Source organism: Ylistrum balloti, unplaced genomic scaffold (genome assembly GCF_031769215.1).
Source record: "Ylistrum balloti isolate Yb309-2 unplaced genomic scaffold, AGI_CSIRO_Ybal_v1 Utg370140, whole genome shotgun sequence".
Lineage (NCBI taxonomy): Eukaryota > Metazoa > Mollusca > Bivalvia > Pectinida > Pectinidae > Ylistrum > Ylistrum balloti.
In genome coordinates, this window is record NW_026782147.1 from 192,836 (window position 1) to 217,969 (window position 25,134).

At 34.0% G+C, this 25,134-nt stretch overlaps 2 protein-coding genes across 2 annotated transcripts; one reads left to right on the forward strand and one right to left on the reverse strand.

The window, feature by feature from the left end:
* Positions 1-538: 538 nt before the first annotated feature.
* LOC132550688 (uncharacterized) lies at positions 539-14,952 on the reverse strand. The gene is made up of 12 exons (XM_060214780.1): positions 14,916-14,952; positions 12,124-13,311; positions 11,386-11,721; positions 10,156-10,255; positions 9,613-9,758; positions 9,409-9,457; positions 8,734-8,836; positions 8,184-8,256; positions 5,709-5,855; positions 4,530-4,669; positions 3,519-3,670; positions 539-2,218 (listed from the first exon to the last, which is right to left on the reverse strand). The coding sequence occupies exons 1-12, from the start codon at positions 14,922-14,924 to the stop codon at positions 1,512-1,514; spliced, it is 3,150 nt and encodes a 1,049-aa protein (XP_060070763.1). The 5' UTR covers positions 14,925-14,952; the 3' UTR covers positions 539-1,511.
* Positions 14,953-15,087: 135 nt separating this feature from the next.
* On the forward strand, positions 15,088-22,918 carry LOC132550690 (glutamic acid-rich protein-like). Its single transcript, XM_060214782.1, has 6 exons — positions 15,088-15,231; positions 16,887-17,013; positions 18,274-20,358; positions 21,614-21,767; positions 22,182-22,259; positions 22,748-22,918. The coding sequence occupies exons 1-6, from the start codon at positions 15,172-15,174 to the stop codon at positions 22,848-22,850; spliced, it is 2,607 nt and encodes an 868-aa protein (XP_060070765.1). The 5' UTR covers positions 15,088-15,171; the 3' UTR covers positions 22,851-22,918.
* Positions 22,919-25,134: the final 2,216 nt, after the last annotated feature.

The window sequence follows — 25,134 nt, forward strand, 5'->3', positions numbered from 1 at the left end:
CCCCTCCCACAATCCCTTTTTTTCTCAAATTAAACACCATTCATTCACTATTGTTAGCAGATGGAAGAGCACAAGGGGCTTACTGTGGGAGGAAACCAGGGTACAAGAGGAAAACCCACCTGGTTTGGCTGGTGACTCCCATAACTTTTCCAGGGTTGGAGAACCAAACCCTGGACACCCAAGTGAAAGTGGTGAGCATTACCACTCCTTCAAAAAAAACAAAAACAAAACAAAAAAAACAAGGTATCACAGATTATACAATACCCACAGACCCTGTAATTGAATGAAATGATAGGTTCAAAAGAAAATTCTGATTGATTTGCCTTGTTTCAAGAATGTTAAAGCTTTTAATAACATTAACTTTAATAACATTAACATTCTGTCAATTTTTATTTACAATAACGGCTATTTATAGTAACAGGGACCTGGTTTTAGACAACAAAAGGCTGAAACGTAACTCCTACAAGAGGTGGTGTTATTGCCCTTTCCTCCATACAGAGGTATATACATTGCACAATAAACAACATGGACAAAATCAAAGGCATCATTTCATTTTAATCTTAAACAATAATTATCAAAAGCAAAACAATCTTTATCATATACAGAAAATATCATTATTCTTTCCCTTACAACAGCATTTATTCAAATATTCAACAACAATCAAAACTGTAATATCACAAATAAGACTGAAGATCTATAGAAGACAAAAGAGGATAGACAACCTAATCTGAATGTCTAGGGCAGAGTTTGATATACACAATGTATGTAATTATACTTAGATTTAAAAAAAAATTATGAAAGTGGGACTAGGTCAAGATCATTACTCCAACTGCAGCTTGAAATTAGGGATTTTTCTGTCTTTTCTCTCCAAATCTAGATTCAAAACAAAAATAAGCCAATGAGTTAAGTTTTATACACTTTGTTGCCAACTTGCGGTGACCAAGTCACTGAGCATACTCCATAGTCCTTCAGTATCACAGGAAATAGTGTGTTTGTTCAGAAAAGAAAACTAAAGAGTTTCAGAGAAAAATAAACTTTGTCAAGTCTGTTGTATATAAATAAACGATATACCACATGTTGTTAATATAAAAATCTTATTTCAATATATTCAGCAACAGAACATTTACTTTAAATTTGAAACTTTGATAAAAAGTCATAAAATACATGATGATCCTACAATTTTGCATAATTTGAACAGGTTCTGATAAAGCTAATATCAGGTTGACCAGGGCAAAGTCTGGTGAGTTATCAAAACCACATCTTTTTCTAGGATCTCCGAACATGGCATGCCTTGGAATTGGGCATCTACATTGATGAAGGTCATCAATATTTCGAATTATTTGCACATAATTCTGTCATAACTTCAAGCATTTTGAGACAATATTTATTATAACCACACATTTTCACAGCTTATGATATATAAATTTGAAAGTAAATTAATTTCTATCACAGATTATCATCACAACTGGACAAACATGCACTTAACATTGCATTTTCTTCATTTTTTCTGTTCATCTAGTGCTGTACTCGATTATATACTCAGGGTAGCACTGAGCACAGTCAAAAATGACAAATATGGAAGGTGTCAACACATTGTCTACGCACGAGTTGAATGGACGTCGCTTGGGGTCATCTGGATCTATTGGTGGCTTGCGCATTCCATGGTTGCCGATGCAATATCGTCCCACCAATGCTCGCGCAACAAACATATATTTCTTGTTTGGGTTGATTGTATCCTCGACATTGGTGAAGACAATTTTATCAGTCGTGCTGCTCACGACAGGTGTACTCACGCTGGTAGGTATCACTTGACTGTAAGTGTTGCCATGAAATATTGTCGAAGAATGCATATTACTTGGTCCAAACAAAGTTTGTGTGTTGTTATACGTTGGCCCAAATGATCCACTAAATGTAGGGACTTTATTGCTATTGGAAAAAGCAAATGTTCCAGCACTACTGACAATTTGTGTCACATGAGGAAAGGTACGTAATGTTTTTTTAAACATAGGCACATAACCGAAGGCAGCTGGTCCTTGCTGAGTGGGTTGAAATGGATTTGGGTTGTTAATTGGTTGATTATTGAAAGACCAAGGTAGACTGAGAGCCTGAGCAAAGGAAGCACTGCTACTTCCTGGTGGCAGAGGTTGGAAACCTCCAAATCCTGTAGCTGGATGGCTGTACCGGTCTGAGTATGAAGCTTGCTTGGCTAGGTAAGTACCTAGAACAGGAAGAAGAGAACACAACAGTAAAATTATAGATTTTCGTGAGACTAATGTTTTTTATGGTTTTACAAAATTTTGTTTATTTTCTTTGTACTTTCTGGATAAATCTTACAAAACCTAGCTGGACTAGTACCAAAATCCATGTCAAATTTTATCTGCTTATTATTTTGTGGACATGTAAATTTGAGGATAAGCACTTTCCATGAAAACGGTGAAAATAAGACCTCCATGATAATCATTGATTTTACAGTATTTTCGAGGGAGATCCTGATATTGAATATATTTTACAATGTTTCAACAAAACATGAAATTTCTAAGTAGGGATAAGACTATAAAGATTCAAACCAAATAGAAAAATTTTACCAAGTTCTTTTTTTTTGGCAATATGTTGACTTCCTGTTTTAATGGAAATTAACTGCTCCCCTGATTATCATGATAGCACTATTTTTGATTATCTAGAATTTGTAAGAAAGTTTTTTACATCAAAATCAACATATACAATGATATGTCGACCCTTCCAACATACTTTTTGTTTTGACAACCTATATTATCATGACATGATTTTCAACTTCTATGCCATTCTGATTAAAGATGTCTAACAGATTTTAAAGGATGTACATACATGTACATTGCTCGAAAGTTGTATCATTATATTCTACCCTCTCCATCCCTACCTCCTGGTTGTTTTAAGGATGTACCTTAACAGAAAGCTGTCCTTATCAGCTGCATCTATTCCTTCATTTTTGGAGTGAGAAGGAAGTACCTTGATCAAAGACAATCTTTTTTACCTTCTTCCCTCCTCATTTCTTTGGATTTACAGCTGTCCCATCATGTTTCTTTCCTCCCCTCTTTAAGTATTTCAATGATGTTTCTTGACCCAACACATGCCAGATATACCCCACTCTACCCCTTTTTGCATTCAAAAGACATTGTACAAAGGCTCTCCCATTTATTTCTCCCTCCACTCTACACATATTTATGACAAACTGTGACTGAAGGCTGTGCCATTTTTCTCCTCTCCTCCCCCTCTATGTATGTGTTAAGAACAGACCTTGGCTGAAAGCTGTTCCATTTTAATTTTCCCCTCCCCTCTATGAATGTTAAGGATATACTTTGTCCGCAGACTGTTCCATTTTATTTCTCCCTTCCCCTCAGCATGTTTTATGGACAAAACATTGACCAAAGACTGTTCCATTTCATTTCTCCCCTCCAACCTGCATGTATAAAGAACATGCCATGACCAGAGGTTGTTTCATTTTCTTTTTCCCCTTCCCTGGGAATGCTTTCAGAACCTACCTTGACCAAAAGCTGTCCCATTTTCTCCACACATCCTCCAGTCCAGTCCTTCTCTACATATAGCATCAAAAGCCTTGGTATTTGTGCCATGAAACAGCTGTTTCTCATTGATCTGGTTTTGACCGAAGTCTTCCATCATGTGTTTCCTTGCTCTATATTTACCAAAGATAAAGAAAACGTTTATATCATATAATTCTGCACAATATTTGACATTTCTATATAGCATGTTTAAAATTTTAAAAAGAAGTTCTTTTATGTTTTAACTCCTAAGATAAGTCTTGTTAAAGTTTATACAAACTGGAATTTACCTGGGTAGGCTGATAATTCCTCATTCACGAAGTATTAAGCATACACAACGAAGCAAAGCTTATTCAATCAAGGGTTCTTTTAGTTCAGTTTGGAATTAATCATTTTTATGTTATTGTCTTTAGACACTTACTATAGTGATCATGTGTTAAACTCCTGTTTATGAAATTCGAATAGGGAAATAAATCATCCTCAATTGCAATATCTCTATATTGGCCAATCAAAATACACGTACATGTAGTTAATCCTTCCAGAACTACACTCTCTTTTTAACAATAAAAAGTCCAATTAGCCGGGCAAAACAGCTGAATCAAAATATTTCTCCTTTTGGGCCACTCCCTTCACTCCCACAGGCCCAACACTAATCAAATCAAGATATACATTTATGATCCATTATGGGTGCTTATATTTTTATCATATTCTCATGATTCCATCAAAACATAACTGTACTGATTATCAGATTAGAATCTCTTGAATGGTTCACATTTTTTTAAACTGCATTGTATTCTGAAAAGAGTGTTATCATATGTCATCTTTCAGAACTAGTGAGACAAAACTAGGGACAACACCTTACCTTAAAAATTAAAATTTGGAATACATTTTATAGAAATGTCATTTTTGGAAGATGGCCTTCAATTCAATCTAAAATTCTGAAAAAAGGATACTTTGTCTATATTTAGAATCAATGATTGTGAGAGTACTTACAGACAAAACTTCTGCCACAAGCGTGGGTTTTGTATCCTCCTGATAGCTGTGATTTGTTTGGAGGACATGCTGTGTGAGAAGATTGTCTTGATGTGTGCATATTCCACACACTTTGTCTCCAAGGTAACTATCACATAGTCCTGTCATATCAAAATCATACAGTACTTAATCATTAAGTTTGTCAAATCTCACAAAGTCATACTAAACTTTTCTAGTACTGATATCAGTTAGACTTAACACGTTCTACAATGAATTTGATTAATTTGTTTCAAATATAAACTGAAAAATTCATTCAAAATGTTCTTTGTTTCCCAGCCCAGGAGGGCATGGCAGCATATCCTTCATTCATGAAGAAGTTTCAATTGAAAAATGAAGCTCCAGATGAGAAATGTCAAAATCCTCTCAGCCTTTCTCAAGAAGAAGTTCTTTAAAGTATAATTAATACCAAATTGTAGAAATAATTTACCTGATCCTACAGGCTGTGTGAATTAATATGAATTTGGACAGAAATTTGTTTTATACCATCAGTGAAGAAATCACAATGAACCAGCTCCTTCACTCTGATCAATCCAATTAAATTTTCCCTTCTTTATCAATCATCCATAGAAAAAATCTGTAAACCAGTTTTCTGTCTGAATCATCAAAATTATTTGTTACCAAGAATCTCCAGACAGAATCTTCTGTATAATCAGGTTGAAGACAAAATTGGCCCCAACATTAGAACACTGAATATAAGAAATATGACCAATAACTTGCTAACTGCTCTGATATACTATTTCAAGTTTTCTAGGGGACATAACTGATAGTGCAGTTGATTAGTATGGAATATGTAGTTTTAGGTGAAGATAAGAGGTTCGTGGCTCAATGTTCCCTAACCCTGGCAGTTTGGGTTTGTCGAGAAACAGAGAAACTTTCCAGCCTGATGTATTTGTGTCTTTGGGCAAGAAAACTCACCCTAATTGCACTTGATGGAAATCTGATGGGCCTCCTGTATGTTGTTCAGTGAGGTAGCCACAAGCTACTACAAGGAGACTCCACCTCAAAATGACCTGGGCTGTTCATGGCATGATAAACCCAGCATACAAACAATGCTTCTGGTAATTTGCCATCAAGAGATATATTTACATGTTACACAGTCAGGAGGGCAAAACTGCTGCTTTTTTAAACAGAGTTGTTTACCTTATCACCTTCCTCAGGCATCGGGTGCCAGTAAGATGGAGGCTCCAAGTCCTTACTATCCAGGTTCTCCTGTAGGAATGTTGTGAACTGGTTACAATCATCATGACTTGTCATCATCCAAAGTCGCTTACAGTACCTACAGCTAGTCTGTAACACAGTAATACAAGATATTACAGTACCTACAGCTAGTCTGTAACACAGTTATACAAGATACTACAGTACCTACAGCTAGTCTGTAACACAGTAATACAAGTATTACAGTACCTACAGCTAGTCTGTAACACAGTAATACAAGATACTACAGTACCTACAGCTAGTCTGTAACACAGTAATACAAGATATTACAGTACCTACAGCTAGTCTGTAACACAGTAATACAAGATATTACAGTACCTACAGCTAGTCTGTAACACAGTAATACAAGATATTACAGTACCTACAGCTAGTCTGTAACACAGTAATACAAGATACTACAGTACCTACAACTAGTCTGTTACACAGTAATACAAGATATTACAGTACCTACAGTTAGTCTCTTACACAGTAATACAAGGTATTACAGTACCTACAGCTAGTCTGTAACACAGTAATACAAGATATTACAGTACCTACAGTTAGTCTCTTACACAGTAATACAAGATACTACAGTACCTACAGCTAGTCTGTAACACAGTAATACAAGATATTACAGTACCTACAGTTAGTCTCTTACACAGTAATACAAGATATTACAGTACCTACAGCTAGTCTGTAACACAGTAATACAAGATATTACAGTACCTACAGCTAGTCTGTAACAGTAATACAAGATATTACAGTACCTACAGCTAGTCTGTAACACAGTAATACAAGATATTACAGTACCTACAGCTAGTCTGTAACAGTAATACAAGATATTACAGTACCTACAGCTAGTCTGTAACACAGTAATACAAGATATTACAGTACCTACAGCTAGTCTCTTACACAGTAATACAAGATATTACAGTACCTAGAGTTAGTCTGTAACACAGTAATACAAGATATTACAGTACCTACAGCTAGTCTGTAACACAGTAATACAAGATATTACAGTACCTACAGCTAGTCTGTAACAGTAATACAAGATATTACAGTACCTACAGCTAGTCTGTAACAGTAATACAAGATATTACAGTACCTACAGTTAGTCTGTAACACAGTAATACAAGATATTACAGTACCTACAGCTAGTCTGTAACAGTAATACAAGATATTACAGTACCTACAGCTAGTCTGTAACACAGTAATACAAGAGTCTGTAGTAATACAAGCTAGTCTGTAACACAGTAATACAAGATATTACAGTACCTACAGCTAGTCTGTTACACAGTAATACAAGATATTACAGTACCTACAGCTAGTCTCTTACACAGTAATACAAGATATTACAGTACCTACAGCTAGTCTGTTACACAGTAATACAAGATATTACAGTACCTACAGCTAGTCTCTTACACAGTAATACAAGATATTACAGTACCTACAGCTAGTCTGTAACACAGTAATATAAGATATTACAGTACCTACAGCTAGTTTCTTACACAGTAATACAAGATATTACAGTACCTACAGCTAGTCTGTAACACAGTAATACAAGATACTACAGTACCTACAGCTAGTCTCTTACACAGTAATACAAGATACTACAGTACCTACAACTAGTTTCTTACACAGTAATACAAGATATTACAGTACCTACAGCTAGTCTGTAACACAGTTATATAAGATATTACAGTACCTACAGCTAGTCTCTTACACAGTAATACAAGATACTACAGTACCTACAGCTAGTCTGTAACAGTAATACAAGATATTACAGTACCTACAGCTAGTCTGTAACACAGTAATACAAGATATTACAGTACCTACAGTTAGTCTCTTACACAGTAATACAAGATACTACAGTACCTACAACTAGTCTGTTACACAGTAATACAAGATATTACAGTACCTACAGCTAGTCTGTAACACAGTAATACAAGATATTACAGTACCTACACCTAGTCTGTAAAACAGTAATACAAGATATTACAGTACATACAGCTAGTCTGTAACACAGTAATACAAGATATTACAGTACCTACAGCTAGTTGTTAATTCAAGCAGACCCTGAGACAGAAAACAACATGATCAAGTAATGATTCCTACTATAACATTGAAAGTTGTCTGGGGTATTTATTAGTATGTTGGAATTAGAGATAAAAACCATCTTTAACAATGCTGTTGACTATGAATCACTTATCTGGAGTTGAGATATATTGAAACATTAAAGTTTTAGCCTGCAGGTTTTGTTAAGTGTTAAGATACAAAAGATCTTGAGGGCCCTCATCACTCACATTGGCAATAGGGATGGGAAAAAACATGACATGTCTGTGAAAGACCATGGTTATACAGCTGAGACTTTCAAGGACCGGGGAATAGGACAGAAAAAGTAAACATATGTAAAACATTTACATTTTTACAGTTCGGGCATTCAAACCCCTTGATACCAGCATCCATCACCACTGGGAAACTGCAACTGGGACATCTGTAAGTAATTATGTGAATAAGATGGCAGATTAATGAACACGTCAATAAAACACTGTTTATCAACTCATTATTCACTGTAAAACTAGAAAACCTTTTTATCATTTGATTGTAAGATATTCAGTGAATAGTTATATATTTTTATATTTTTTCAAAATTAATTTTTATTTTATTTCATTATTGTATTTCATCATACCTACTGTCATACCTGACTTGTTTTGCAGATTCTTTTCACGAATAAATATAGTTCAATGAATCAACTTATTCTAATTCTAAACAATTCAAGGACCCATAAATTTGTGGATTAACAGTACCCTATGAAACCAACAGAAATAAATCCCCCGCACAAAAATTAATGATTTCACGGTATAGTGATTTATATTGATTTATAAGGATACATCAATTCCTTTTACTAGATGAGATAAAGTTTAAGAAGATTATACAAGAGCATTGATTCTTCATTGCTGACAAGACTCACGTCACAAGGTCTTCCATCTTGCTGATGGACTCAACGGCTTGTTTATGTAGCTTCTCCTCCAGTAGTTCTAGGATCAAATTTGGTAGAATCTTCTTGGCTTGGCCTAGTCAAATCAAGATAGAATATTCCAATTATGGAACTAGTAAATTAGTTACACAAATCTGTAAATATCATAATTCCCAGTTTTCTTTTTATAACAAAAATCTCTTACCTTGTTTTCAAAATTATTTAAATTGAAACTTTGATTTTCAGACAAAACAAGAAATACATTTTCTTGGTTAAAACCAAGCTTTGGAAGATCACTTTTACATGTAGCTGGAAATTGTAGATAAGGACACCATAAACTACCTTAATCAAATTTTCTGACCTACGCTAACATGCAGATTAATGTTTTTGATGTTTCAAACTAACAGAGACTGAGAGACACATGCTGATGATGTACTTGTGATACTTAATAGTACCCAAGGCATTTTTCCATTAGCTAATCTATTATTTAATACATTATTTCTGAGCAGTGAGATAGAGCACTCTATGTACATCATAGTATTTTTGCTTTTGTATATTGTTTACCTTCATTTTTAAATACTTTAAATCAGTCTTAAATCAGTCAATATAATCTGGAAATTCAAAATCCCTCACATCTGGACAGAGATCTACACTGAGAAACATACTTACTCTCAGGTACTTTACTCTTACAATTTTCACTTGGACAATTGATTTGAGTCTGCAAAACAAAAATAAATAAATAAATAAATAGGTAAGACAAGAAGTTTATATAGAAACAAATAAATATGAAAACATGTGTTTTGTTAATCTCAACATCATAATATGTATTTTTTCCAAAATTCACTTCATCACTTCACAAATGAATGTAATTACCTCCTGGCTATCGGGTGAGAGGATCTCCTTTACTTCCTTTTCTACACAAGAGTTACAGATGAGGTGGCCATCACAACACTGTACTACCATGTCTGAGTTCCGGTTCATCTTACACGACTCACACGTTAAAGATGACGAAGACACATCTGTTGACATTCAGATAAAGTTTTCTTTTCAAAGTATTATGGAAAAGATGTGTAAATCTATGCATGAAATGCGCTGTATATAAAACAAACAACTAATCCATTACAATCACACATGATTCTGAAATATTCAATATGATATAAAACTTTATAGTATACCAATCTTAAAGCTAACGTCAGTTCACAAGATACTGTCAAGATAAGGCATGCTTTACCAGCAAGATATATATGAGTCAGATTTGACAGGATTCTTAAAATCATGACTGATTTGACAGGATATATCTGAACATGTAGAAGTGAATTTAAGCAATTTGTCTACATCATGTACAGCCTGCAGATTTGTATCTTTCAAGGGAGACAACTCTGATTCTTCTACAAGCCTGGGATCCTGGTCACATACCATTTTCTCGGAGGGTATCCATAGACTCTGTAGCATCCATGCAAATATCTTTCTCATCCTCTTCTGAAGACTCATATTCATCAAGGGCATTCCGAAGAGGCTACATAAGGAATTAACATCTTAATATCATTTGTAGGTACAAAAACACTATCTTTTAAAAGTGAAAAGACTGAGTTTATACTAACACTGATTGAAGTAATACTAGGTTAAATATATTTTACCAAACCAGGAAGTTGTGATATTTCTGTAATTTTTCTTTTCTGACACAATATACAATGAGAAAAGATTCTTTATTTGGCACAATCATATTAAAGCACATATAAAGTGGTTATTTTTGGCAAGTTAGTGCAACGATAAATTTACACATCCACAATAACTACTGTATCAGCAGTATGAAGAAAATAGGGAAAGATCCCAAAGTTATGTCAGCATCCCCTCCCCTTCATGGTATGATCATTACTGGTTCTGTATTAGTTGGATCTTTTCCCTTCTTTTGTGTTCATCCCACTTTTGTCCTTATTCCATCATTTTTTTCAGATCAAATCAAACTCAAAATAGCACAACTAAGAACCCACATTTCAAATTTGAGAATATTAAATCCAGTACTTCTCAAGAAATGCTGACCTTCAAAATCCAAGATGGCATTTTGTCGGCCATTTTGTTTTTTGATTATCCACAACTTTGGAATAACAGAAACCTACATTTATCAAGAAATAGAGATAATAAGAAAGCATAAGGACTGGTAACAGATGGAACTAAAAAAAAAAAAAGAATAGTGATTCAAACAGCCATCATCTGATGGTGATGGGCTAAAAATTGTGTCACTTCAGAGAGTAAAAACAACTGTCTACAGATTTTATTGATGAGGTGCTGTAAAATGATGTTCACAGAATTAGCGACGACCCAAAAAATATGGTAGCAATGGCTACATGGCAATCCTATTGTTCTTAAGCCTACTGACAAAAAAAATGCTGCATGTCTAAATCTACACAGAAAACTGTGAACATTATTGGAGTAAGATATGTTCAGTAATTTCATGAATTTTCTGGAATTGTTTAAGGATAAACTGACAGAAGAGTATAGATAAAGGACAATTTAAACAATAGCCTGTAATAGGAGTTCTTTGTCTTCTAAACCCGTCTCAAAAGCATACCTAAAACTCAGGACAAGATGTATATCTGTAATATGTATGTATATATTGTATGTATGTATATCTAAGAACTGATATACCTTCTTTGGTACAACAGCTTTCCCCTTTCCTTTTTGTCCTCCTACATAGTTGACTTTTTTACCATAAAGTCGTACAAGAGGTCCAGCATCTGTCTCGTTTTGTCTCCCAGCTGGTTGAGAAGGAGCTTTAATCTTATTGTTGCCAAGAGCAACCACTACATCAGGTTCTTTGTCATCTGGGATAGAAGTCGGATCATTCCGGGAGGTCGATTTTGGGTAATTTCCGTCTATCATACTATCAACAAGGTGGTCTAGATAGTGTTCATTTCCCAGCTGAATGGCTATTTCAATCTTCAGTTTAATCCACTGCCTACAAGCATCTGGAAACCACTCACACTGAAACAGTCAATATATATGGAATGTTTTCTATTGTGTTACTATATTGTTAACAAACTTTCTACTGAATATGACAATATTTGTCACTTTATGAATAACATATAAAAAAGATACTGAAGACCAATTCAAAGTCAATGTTCTTGATGTATGCTGAATTTTCCACAAGATCTGTCCACTTTGATACATCATTTAGCTCTACTGTATCTGATTCTAATTTGTATCAAAAAGTGCTATTCACATGTGTGTCTTTTGTACAACTTTACAAACTGATTCATATGTTTTTTTCATAGTTGCTTTAAAGGATGTGCCAGGTTTCAATAGTGGAGGAAAGCCAGCCCCCCCCCCCCCCCCCCCCCCCCCCCCCACCATTCACCATGAATACTTAGTGTGTCGATAACTCACCACTTTGTCAATTTCCTTTTTCTTGGCAATACTTTGATCTAAATCTGAAGAGGGATGGTTCTGTTCTAACTTAGAAATTATGGTTTGTTGGGATTGTCTCCCCTGTCTGGTTACCAGCAGGAAGTTTTCTCTGCTTTTTGACAGGTTTGTCATTGGCTCACAATCATTCCCTGTTTCGTTCTTTTGAGGTGTAGAACATTTTATTCCTTCTGATTTTGATTCTTTTGAAATTCCTATTATTTCCTCCGTCAGAAGATTTCCATCCTGACAAAAGTCGGACTTTCCTTGAGCATTTTGGATCCGGATAACTTTCACAGGTGGCTCCATCTCTGAATTTTTCGGTGCTGTTTTCGCTGGATTATTTGTGTCAGTATGTACCATCTGTGAAGAGGTATTGTTGTCATGTACATCACTCACTTCAGTATAGACAGATCTCCTGGTATTGAACTTCCTCCTGGCTACAATCTTCTGTCTGTCTGGACTAGAACTACATTCTATAGGACTGCTACAAATCAAATTGTCATCACTATCTTCACTCTGAAAACTTACATCATGTGGCCTCTTTAAATTAGAACTAGAACCGAATTTCCTCCTCGGTGAATTCTTAATTTCTTCCTCATCGCTGTCACTGTCTACATAATCTTCCAGTTCTTCATCAGTGTCATCAAAGACAATCAATTTGGAAACACCAGATGACCGTTTAAGATTTTCTGACTCTGATGTATGTTGATGAAGTTTCTGTCCATTTTGTGTAGGAACTACCTTTCCACAATCACCTGTGGGCACCACATCAGGTTTCGGACCTATTCCAATTTCACACAAGTTACTGTAGCTCCATTTGGCTTGTTTGCTTGTAACAGCACCTACATTCTTTGAGGTAGAGAAGGTATTTGTCTCTTCTAGATTTTGGCTTGATAAATTAAAGCTATCAGTTTCTAAAATTTCCTGATCTTCATATTCAGATTCAGGTTTATCATTATCTAAACTTGCACTGAAAGGTTCATCATCTTCATCATAGGATGATGGTTCACTTTCCTCTAATTCAGCATTTTTTTGTGATTGTGAAATTAAGGCAACAATTTTGGAATCCCATAACGCCTCTGTTTTCTCATATGAAAGGTCAAGGTCATCTTCACCATCTGTCATGTTGCAACAGTGTGGGTCACTGGTGCCTTGGACTTTATGGGGCTAGAAAGAAAAAGGAAATATTTCAAATGAAGTAAACCCCATACATATAGGTATAAAGTATACAATTTGATCAAAGGCTGGAATAATACCTACATATTGCTTCTCCTTTCCTGCACTTAAGCTTTGGACTCTGATGTGTGAATGATGTTAATAAATGATGTCACAAATAGGTGCAAGTATTTACAAGTAATTTCAAGTTAATATCTCACACATCATATATTTATCAGTGACTTTATGAGACCCAAATATTTGAATCCTAGACTCATGCTTTTTCTTGTGGGACTCATTCAAATTTTGAAAACCCACTTTAATCTCTTTGTAAATGGAGTCATCATAATTTTGGAAATGCTGCTCCGGGTTCATCAGAAAAAATCCTACAAACATTACTGATTTATGTTGATTTTAGTGAGGCAAGTAATCTGAGGCAAATGATGAGAACAGTCAGTAAAACAGTAGGTTCCTTTATCATGGGGTTTGGTTAAACATCACTATCAGATAATCTGTCATTATATTTTCTGTTCTTTTCTTAAAAAGATATTCTAGCAGTTATATTAATTGGGAACTTGACTTTAATATGAGTTTGAAATAACACATAGATACAGTACTGGATATATTTGTGTAATATACCATTCTATGTCCTTACTGTTAAATCATATATTTTTGTGAAACTAAATTTTTGTGATTTTTCAAAAAATACTTTTTTTGTGGAAACTAAATTTTGTGGATAGATATAGCTAATGAATATGCCTGTTTTAATTTTAACAGTTTGTTGACATATGAACTTCTTCATCCATGCCCAATGGAATTGCAGCTTATATTGATAATTATTTGTATCTTGTACATATAGATGGGTGACTATGGACACATAACTTGTGGAAGATATCCCCTGTAATATCTGTTTCATGTGAAGATGCAGTGTTATAGCTTAAATGTACATCAAAACTTTTAAGCATGCATACTACAATGCCGTCAACATTGCTTATATTTAGAAACTGGGGTTAGTAAATGCTAGAGTGCTAGAAAACCTAGTGGTCAAAGTACTGAACTTCATCAATTTGGAGAGTTTTGTCCCCTTTATAGTCCAGTCGTTTTATTATTTAATCTCAAACTAATTGCAAACGAATTTATTTTTGATTTATTAAAGTGCTTTATTGGCCTTCTAAGGTATAAAAAAATCTCACATTTAATTACATTTAAAGTCTGATGTTTATCTTTTAAGTAAAGCATGATACACAGCATTAGTATTTTAATATTAACTGAGATAGAGTGCAAATTTGCCAAATTCTTCCAACAAAGTTATGGTAATGAAAAATAATGAACTGTCAAATAGAATAAAGAAAGTTGAAGTATTGTGTTTGTCTTCATTTCTACACTAAGTTTGATATTGATTAAGCGTGTTCAGAAATTTGCGATTCAGAAATTGACAATGAATCCATAAGAAACAGGTCTTGGTATTTAATAACAAAGCTTAAAATGGGCCGTTTTCGAATGGACAGTTATTGAGGTTTTAACGTGATCATAAAGATTAATACAAATCGTCCGTATTTCTCATATAAATATCGAATATAAATAAATAATATACATATTATTATAAATAAATATACCTTTCTCATACATGTCACAAATCAAGGTGCAACATAATCAACAAAACTGACAGCAAACCAAAAGCGGAAGTGGATTGTAAGTTGTGAAATACGCACAGTAGTGTCAGACGCGAGTTGGCTGAACAGGAAGTTGTCATCGGAAGAGAAATCATAGAGAAGCGACAGAGGGATCTAGAAAGAAGCGTTTTCGTAGTGGTGTCCTCCGGACCCGTCTCAGGATAAGGATACTTTGAAAAAGTTGACCTTTTTATGTATTATGGACTTTACTAAATTAATATCCATTGCGGCCCAAAAACAGCAACATGCTGAAAAACAGGTAAACATGAACCAAATCCCCTCAAACCAGACCATGCTGTAGACAGTGAGTGTGATGTACCATATTATTGCTACGTCAGCTGTAGTATCAGTATGGTGTAGTTTTTCAATTTTCCTATTTGTTGGTTTTATGTTGACTTTGTTTATCTTAACTGTGAGTGTTTCTTCCTATAGGTATATTGTTTGTGTGTAACGAAATGGGCTAACCCATTTACTTGTATCAGCATCTGTCTTATCTATTTCACGAAATGCCCATGATTACTACATATATGGTATACTGTTACACCCGCCCGCCTCGTGAAAACCAGGCAATGGTTAGGTAATTTAATAACTGCAGTAAATGTCCGAATTTGTCCGAATAAATCTGTTTTCCAGGAGTTCATTTGGGTAAATATATATATATTATCCTTATTTAAAATAATAATTAGGTAGAGGAATTCATCTACCTAGTTTTAAAACCAAAGAAAATACTCATATTCTAAAATTCCATATAGTACATCCTGATTTTTTATTTGTAAATTGTTGAAGGATTACAAGACTACATAGTATTAATTTCTCTCTGTTCATTTTTAGTTTTTAAGTGTTTAATTGTTGTTCAAATGGTTTGTGGTCAGGTGGAGTATCGTCATTGATATGCCATTAGTTGATTTTTTCATATTGTGTTTAAGTAATAGTACACTATTATCTTGTAGTTATGTCTGACTCTTTTCAATAGTCATGCTTCACTTGGTAACTTTGTTCATTTTGTTTTTTTTACATTTAAGTTAAATATGGGCAAATAAGTAAAATCTGTTTAAGTCAACAGGATAAAGAACAAATATTTAACTGTACCTGTGTGTTCATCTCATCACTATCATAATTTTATCATAATGTCTATGATTTAAAGGACTCAACTAGAAAGTGTATTAAAATCCTGGACTGGTGATTTTGGTTGTAGGGTGGCAAAGCCATGTGGAGCAAGTGTAGTATTTTCTGATGAGCCTATTCACAATTCATATGAAACTAATCAGGGTGAGGTGTTCCGAATGACAGATCATTCCATGGATTTGTTGCTATGTTCGCCATGTTGTTATTTGCCATTGATGCAAAGGACTACTGGAATTTTTTATTTCCATGTCACAACATTATGACTGATAATATATGTGAATTTTTTTTATTTGTGTTATCATTAAAGCTTGCTTTGCAGAGCCACTTTAGCTACACTCACTTTTATAATGAAAATTACTCCCCAAAATGTCTTGCAGAAATTACTGAATACATTTATATTATTCATATTATGTTACATGTATATGTGATAAGCTAATTGTCAATAGATTTATACCAATACAGTCCAATAGAATGAGTTTGATGTGTTGAACTTCATCTGAAACATTTAAGTTGAATGTATCCCATTCTTAGCAGTAAAAGCTCATAGAACATTATTTTTTATTAGGAATCACTGACATAGGCTGAATATGTAATCTCTGTTTCACTTATAATAACTTGTATTGGTGACCTCAAGAGCAATTAGTTTATGCTCCCATTTACAGCAAATGCTGACTTTCATTTCCTGTAATCAGGATATGATAATAAAAGGTGAACATGTCAAGTCATTCTGGTCACAGTATAGACTTTAGGTAATTTTCTAAAGATTTTTTCTTGTCCATGCAACTTCAGCTTCCATCCACAAAGATGTATTCCACTGAGTTGCCTGCACCACAGAAAAGGAAAAAGGAAGAAAAGGAAAAATCTGAAGTCTTAAAAAAATTATTAAAGGAAAAAGAAGCAGAGAAAAGAAGAAAAGGTATACAAATTTTGAATGGCAATTATTTCTATGTTTCATTTTATATAACCTTACAATATATCTGGAGGTAATGATACATTTTTGAAATTTGAATACTTTAGAATACATAATGATGATGATGATGATGATGATGATGATGATGATGATGATGATGATGATGATGATGTCATTGACTTCAAGGAGCTGTATTATTTCTGATATTGGTGGTGACATTTTGTTCTGGACATTGTCTTTTTTTTGTTTTCACAAAATGTTGTCACAAATCGTAATTTTGCATTTTAATTCAACAATTTTAAACTGCAATATCAGCTTTTTTAATTATATATCTTTTTAGTTTTGTATGCCAATTTCCTTCTTCAGTTTTTAACCAGTTTCCCTGAAACTTTTACGCTTTAAAATCTCAACATCAATTTGTGTTTGTAGACTCAAAATTTCAATTCAAAAATAGTCAAGGGACTACTTCTTTCAGCTTTCAACCCAACCCATCTCTTTAAAACTGCATATACTTTAATTTATCATGAAAAAACATAGCAGTTTTTTCCCTCTTTGCATTTTGACTCCTCGTTACCATTTTCATATTGATTTTGAGTTGTTTTTCATACAATAAATCTAAGGGATTTGAATCCAATTTCAACCCACCATGGGTTGGGAATTCATGCTACCATGGGTTGGGAATGCATGTTAATATTGGATGGTAATTTGTGTGACCATGGGTTGGGCATGGGTTGGGAATTCATGTCACCATGGGTTGGGAATTCATGTCACCATGGGTTGGGAATTCATGTCACCATGGGTTGGGAGTTCATGCCACCATGGGTTGGGAATTCATGCTACCATGGGTTGGGAATGCATGTTAATATTGGATGGTAATTTGTGTGACCATGGGTTGGGCATGGGTTGGGAATTCATGCCACCATGGGTTGGGAATTCATGCCACCATGGGTTGGGAGTTCATGCCACCATGGGTTGGGAGTTCATGCCACCATGGGTTGGGAATTCATGCAACCATGGGTTGGGAATTCATGTCACCATGGGTTGGGAATTCATGCCACCATGGGTTGGGTATCCATGTCAATATGGGATGGTAATTTGTGCCAACTCCCTGTGTAATAAAATATAAATCATGAATATTTCTTTGGCTTTGGACAGGCTTATATTGTTTCATCCCACAGTACTCTTGATCATTCAGTCCTATTATAATTGGTAAAGGGGTACAAACATACTTGTGTTCTACAGAATATCAAATCTTTGATATTGTAGATCTTGAGAGACAGAAACGGAAAGAAGCAGAAAGAAAACTGCGTGAGGAGGAAGAGAAAAGTAAAAGATTTAGAATACCCAAAGTTTCTAGGTCATCAGATTCCAGTGCACCAAGCTCAAGTGACAATTGCCAAAGTAAATCTGAGAGTAAATCTAGCCAGAAGCCATCTTCTGGAGTTTCCAAGAATACCTCATCTGGTGATAAAAAATGTCACATAAAACCTGAAAGTAGCAAATCAACAGAGAAAGTGATGAATCACAGTAACTCTACAAAGTCAGATTCTTCACATAAATCTTTAAAGGAGTCAAGGGAGAAACATAAAGATACTTCTAGTCATAAAGACCATCCACACAAAGTGTCAGACTCAAATAAGAAATCGCACAGTTCTTCATCATCAAAAGACAAACCAAGTTCTAAAGATAAAGTAAGTTCAAAAGATTGTTCAAGGGAAAAATCTACTTCAAAAGACAATTCAAAGGAAAAATCTAGTTCAAAAGACAGTTCAAAGGAAAAATCTAGTTCAAAAGACAGTTCAAAGGAAAAATCTAGTTCAAAAGACAGTTCTCGAGATAAAACTCATAAAGAATCAAACTCCAAAGACAAAACACAGAAAGTTTCATCTTCAAAAGAAAGTTCAGAAAACGGTAAGTCAGTTAATTCAGTTGTTAGAGAAAGTGAACACATTCCGGAGTTCAGTAATCGTGAACAGGAAGCCACTAGATGGACTAGTAAACTGTCAACAGAGGAACAGCTTCGTATCAGAGTGGAGTTTGAACGTAAAAAAGCTAGGTTAAAGGAGTCACTTAATAAACAAAAAGACGAAAGGATACGCATTTCAGAAGGGAAACAGCCGGTGTTTTCTAAAGTTCCTCCAGATGAGGCCAAAAAGAAAGCCAAAGCAGAAGCTGAGGCTGAGAGAAGACAAAAGAAAATTGAAGAACGACGTCTGAAGAATGAACAGGAGATAGAACGAATAATGCAAGCAGATGAGAAGACTGATAAATCCAATCAGAAATCTTTAAAACATTCCACAGAAAAGGGAGATAAATCTAACGGAAAAATGGCCAAACACCGGCCTCTAAATCTGAACAAAAATAAAGCACCACCAAAAATGAATTTCCAGGATATCCTCAAACTTGCTCAAGCAAAAGCTCAAGATCCTGTGGCAGCAGTTGTGCCAAAGAAAGCTGAACCAGTGAAAGAGCACCGTCCAATGACACAGGAAGAAAAGGACAGACAGGAACGGAAACATTCAAAGGAGTACAAGGATTGGTACAAATACGGTAACGCAAAGCCTGTGGCTGGACATAGTGCTCCTGAGCAGAGGAGACCAGATTCATTCCATCCATCTAAAAGTGAACAAACAGAAAGGAAAACAGACTCACCAAAACGTAGTGATTCAACTAAGAATGATAGAGCTACGTCATCAGGGAAGAAACCCGGTCTGTCAGTGGCAGTGGATCGGAAACTTGGTATAAATAAAACTTTAACAAATGACAGAGTAAAACAAAATGGCCATCTACAAAAGTCTTCACCATCTGTCAATAATCCAGCTCATATTAAAAACAGGGCTTCTCTGGAAATTTCCAAAAAAAGACAATCTTCAGACATGTTCTCGGAGAAGGATGCTCTTAACTTTGCCAAAAAACGGCATTCTCTAGATACATTAAAATCATCTCAGGTAAAATCTAATCATGTTACAGGTGCCAAGTCAAATAATTTGAACAAGAGTGTAGGCTCAAGGAGTGAAAAACAGGATTTAAAATCTAACCGTGTTCCTGGTGCTAAGTCAAATAATTTGAACAAGAGTGTAGGTTCTAGGAGTGACAAACAGAATTCAAGTTCTGGTGATCTTTCGAAAAAGAGGAAACTAGAAATGCCATCTGGTGGGAGAAATCCACACAGTGAACATAAAAAACCAAAGACAAGTGAAAGTCGCTATGATATTACCAATGAGAATGTATTGGTGTGTGGACCATCCAGTAGTAAGTCAAAACGAGAAAGGTCACCTCCGCCGAAACCGGCATCCTCTAACCCATGGGATAGGATTTATAATCAAATGAAGAAAGACAACCCCAAACCAGGTGAGTGTATTCTAAGCTTGTGAAATCACACATGGTTAAGTGGACAAAGTGATTTTGCATGTTTAAGATACAATCAGTATTTTCTCACGATCTCTTTGTGAACATCATTGACTGTCAAGGTGATATGAGGAATCACTCCTCAGATTTTATTTTTCATGTTTTCTGAAAATTTTAGGAATTGAAATGCTATTTTATGTCTCTCAATTTCACAGCACACATGATAAGGAAAAAAAATCAGATTTATTACTGACTTAAGTGAATAATGGATTTTTATATACGGTATATTGATAACATTTTGATTATATCTGTCACTATCACTTTGTTTTGTTTAATGGATATTTATATTCACCTCATTCAAAGACAATAATTACTTGGTAGAACTTAAAAAGTTTATCCATTAGAAAGGCTTTTTCTGGAATTCTGTGGGGCTGAATATTGGCCCCAGTCCCAAGTGGATTTATTTCATAATGTGGTCAAATTCACAAAATATGTTTAATTCCTAAAACATCCTTCCAAATTGATCAATTTTTCCCCATAAAGAGGTAAAAAGGCCTTTACTCAAATAATTGGGAAAATGTGTTGACTAGTTTTGGGGTTGTTGGTAATTTATGATTGTAAACATACATATGATATGAAAAAAAGTAAACATTGTCCATTTTTATCTTTATGAAACCACTGTGCAGTGGCCTGCTCTCGATGATGCATGTAAAGGAAAAATGATATAGTACTGCATACAATATTCATCTGGTTTAAACTATAAACAATGGAAGAGGAAATGTAGAAAGACAGAGTTAAAAATTAGTGTTAATATGATCTTTAAAAAAGTAGTTGTCATAACTTATATATAATGTATTCATTTTGTCATCTGTTCACAACTTCTGTCTTGTCAGTGTCGGTATATAAAGGAGCCAAAGTTTCATGTATGGAAACAAAATTTTGTGTGCAATTAGTGCTAAAGATGTATGTATACATTGATTTTAGTTATGAAATATGTTCCTATTCATTGACAGCAAAGCATATTAGACCAAACAAGACCTGAATGGTTTGAGTCCAAAATTTGAATTTTAAGTAAGAAAAGAAGAAAAAATCATAGGGTGGAATTTTTGGTTTGGAAGAAATCTTAAAATCTTATTCAAGATATATTTAAAAGTTTTTACAAAACTTTTCAAATGGTAGTCTGTTTGGAGAAAACGGGTTTCATAATTGAATTTAAGATATGGATTAAGTAATAAAATAATGATGGATTTGGTTTCAGTGAAGAAGAAAAAACAAGTAATAGAAGATGATTCTGATGATCTTGATGAGGATTTGGATGGATTTATCGATAATGATGACGACTTCATCGACGACGACATGGACATGGACTATTCCAAGCACATCAGGGAGATCTTCGGCTATGATAAATCCAAGTAAGGCAAAAGCTAAATATAGATTGCTCAGGGATGTATAATAAAGAGTGATAACAAACTAGGCCCAGTATTGACTTGTCTGGCATTAGCTTTTGTGTTTGTTCACTGAGCCATGAAGCTGTTAAGTCCCTTCTTCTTACTATTGTTTCTAATTTTATCTATGTACCCCATTCACTTTCATATTGTAGGTAGTGTGGATCGGATTTTAAGAAACAAGAGTTATGGCCCTTTGTTCAGTTCTGTTTACCTCTCTCAGGAACATACCATATACTCTTACACATACAGATCCTAAATTTACAAAAAATGAAGTGTTATGACTTAATGTTCATAGTTCAAAACTTGTCACCTATAGTTTTCAGGTTTTGTGTGTAAGTTTTCTTAATGGTATTGTTGAACACTTTGTTTCTATTACAGGTATCGCTATGAGAGTGATTACGAAATAAGTAATATGGAGTCAAACTTCAGAGAACAAATGAAAGAAGAAGCCAGAAGGTATGTATAGTAAAAAGATACATGAAATCTTACTTCAGATTATATATGGTTTGGATTAATTTATAACTCAAAGAGAATCACTTGCTTAATTGGGATTAAGATTTATTTTGAGACTTTCTAAAGAAAATTTATAAATCAAGGATTACGAGTGATTTTGTTGCCTTCCTTGTGGGGCTTTAGTCAGAGCTATTCATTATAAAGTTATCTGGGGTTCTATTAAGTAGGCGTGTTGACTCATAGTTCCATTTTCATGCAATCCTGACTATTAAGTGAGGTTTTTGAGAAGCAAATTGGACAGTTATGAAAATAATGTTTTATACAAATAATTATAACCATAATGTCACATTCTGTAACCAAAGGAAAAAAAATTACAACCAATTTTGGATATGAAATAAAAATGTTGTAATCTGATTTCTGAAACCTAATTGAATTCATTGTTTAAGTATTTGATATTGTGAATAAAAATCAAATCTTTCTATACCTTGCAGTGCCAGACTTGGTTTACAAGAAGATTTAGAGGACATACGGAAGGAAGAAGAGGAACTCAAACGCAAAGCACTCGCCAAAAAGAAAAAAGGAAAGAGTCGATAGTAACCATTCAACAGAGAGTAGTCTACTGGGCTTTTCTTATGCAGAACTTTTTATTTATTTTTTTTAATTCTCTCTTTTTTTGTTACATATTTATTTTAAGATTTAATTTTGTTAAAATGTTCCTCACAAAAAATGCAATCAGTATAACATGAAACAATATTCAGGAAAGTGTATGATTAGACGATATTAACAGGTCATGAATGGAAGCATTAAAGTTTTTATATAATTTTCTTTTTTTTTTTTTAACACCGAGAAGTTAATATTATTAACTTATTTGCACTATATACATGTTTATATAAACCAGAATTTCAAATGCATGAAGTGTCGGTGACATAAAATTTATTCTAAACATGATACATGGAAGCATTACTAATGAAAACAGCTTGGAACTTATCAGACTGTGATGTATACTCAGAAACTCTGTCTTTGATTGTGTGAAAGTCTAGTCTTAACGTCATATCTAGCCTTTCATAGAAATATTACATCAGCTATATTTGTAATGTAATATTGAAACAATGCGTATGTAAACACGACATGACAGATTTTTATGGAAGTATGAAAAACTTACTTGATTAGTTCACCATTCTGACATACTTTAGACACAATTTGGAAAATCATCAGGGGACTGAAAGCTTGTGTTAGTAAAAATCAAAAAGGTATCTGACACTGAACAGGAAGATGTTGAAAAAATGGCTGTCAATTTGGGGTAAAAATGACCACATGCAGCTTACATTTAACCAAACAGGTAACCCAGAGGCTTGAGTTGGTGCTATGATAGCAAATGTTAACGATTGTTTACATATTTTCTTAATCATCAAGAGGCCGAGGATAAGATTTGACCTCTGACCTATCAAGATGAATACTTTTGTTCCTATTACTGGCTGACTTTTGAGATTATAATGATCAAACTGTGAGATTCAAGTACCTGGTGTCATTTTTGATTAATTGTAATCAAAGTCAATCAGGAAATGTACAACTGATTTACGTTATGAAGTTTTTAACGGTAATAATGGTTTAATATAGTTTTCTGTTATTTCTGTTTCATCCACTAAAAATATTACATGTAGTGTCTTAAACCAATTCTTACCAGGCATATTTACCTTCGATGAAATTCTGGTATTATTATTACTTGTGAAAACTATACAAAGATGGACTGTGCAATATAAGTCTGATTAAGATGCTGATGTCTTTTCACTCTGTGTTTATCAAGATTTCACTTCTTTAGTGGTGAGAGTATGTAATGTTTACTCTTCCTCTATACCCAACATTGATTATATGATGCAATCAAATGATTGCTGTGACATCACTCAATCATTATGGCTGGGAAATTGTTGCCTCAAATGATATATCTGTCTAGAGTTTTCCTATCCTTTAAATATGTACATGTAAATCCTTTATAATTGCCATAGTCCTACAGTTACATACTGACTATCTCCTAAAAAGTCGGACAAATTGTCGTTTATCAGACTTTAATGTTGCTTCACTTTGTTCGAATGTACTTTCAACTTATTCCACCTCTGCATTTTTCTTCTGTTAGGCAACTTTAAAAAAAATGTGTTTAGCTCTATTTTTCATTCCCCAAAACAATGATGGACAAATTTTCCTCAACACATTGCTTGTTTGATGAGCAATTATTTCAGTGTGAAAATTAATTTTATTCAAATTAATATACACAATTTCAACAAAAAGTTGATCATGAAAAAGAAAACCTAATGAGAGGATATCAGACATATGAAAATGCTTTCTCAATGAAATATTGATCTCATGTTTTCCCTTCTATGTTTGTGGTGAAGGTGGTGTAATTTAGTCAACTTATCAAATAATAAGTCTTGTTTCCATGTGTTTATATGTTATAAATATCATACTACTTGACGTCTTGTGATAATGTTTTTGTGATAATCAGGACAATGAAAAGCGTATATACATTGTGTGGACAAGGAAAAACTTGTATGTTTAAATTATAGCAAAATAACTTAAGTGATAAAATAGAATCTTACAGACATGTCACTGTAATGTATTAAATTATTTCAAAATTTCCTTTGAAACACCATTTCAGATCTCTTATATTGAAGTCTGAAATAAAATCTGTACTACATTGTTATTTGTGGTAAATCCTTCGTATTTGTCCAAAACATAAAGTCTGCACACTATTTATTATGTCTTTCAATATTTCATGTAGTACATGTACAGTTCGGCATTTTTGCTATGTAATTATGTAAGTGATAACCTCTCTTTATTGAAAATGTTATAGAAATATCTTTTTTGTGTTTTTCTGAAAGGGTCA

What these genes read in the sequence shown, in the direction of transcription:
- LOC132550688 (XM_060214780.1), bottom strand. An exon ending in TGCCTGAGGAAGGTGATAAG is followed by an intron (nt 4,670 to 5,708) that starts GTAAACAACTCT and finishes TTGATATGACAG; the next exon opens with GACTATGTGATAGTTACCTT. An exon ending in TGGGACAGCTTTTGGTCAAG is followed by an intron (nt 2,219 to 3,518) that starts GTAGGTTCTGAA and finishes TTCCTGTTCTAG; the next exon opens with GTACTTACCTAGCCAAGCAA.
- LOC132550690 (XM_060214782.1), top strand. Translation starts at nt 15,172, where the DNA reads ATGGACTTTACTAAATTAATATCCATTGCGGCCCAAAAACAGCAACAT. An exon ending in AGCAACATGCTGAAAAACAG is followed by an intron (nt 15,232 to 16,886) that starts GTAAACATGAAC and finishes ATGCAACTTCAG; the next exon opens with CTTCCATCCACAAAGATGTA. An exon ending in TTCGGCTATGATAAATCCAA is followed by an intron (nt 21,768 to 22,181) that starts GTAAGGCAAAAG and finishes TTTCTATTACAG; the next exon opens with GTATCGCTATGAGAGTGATT.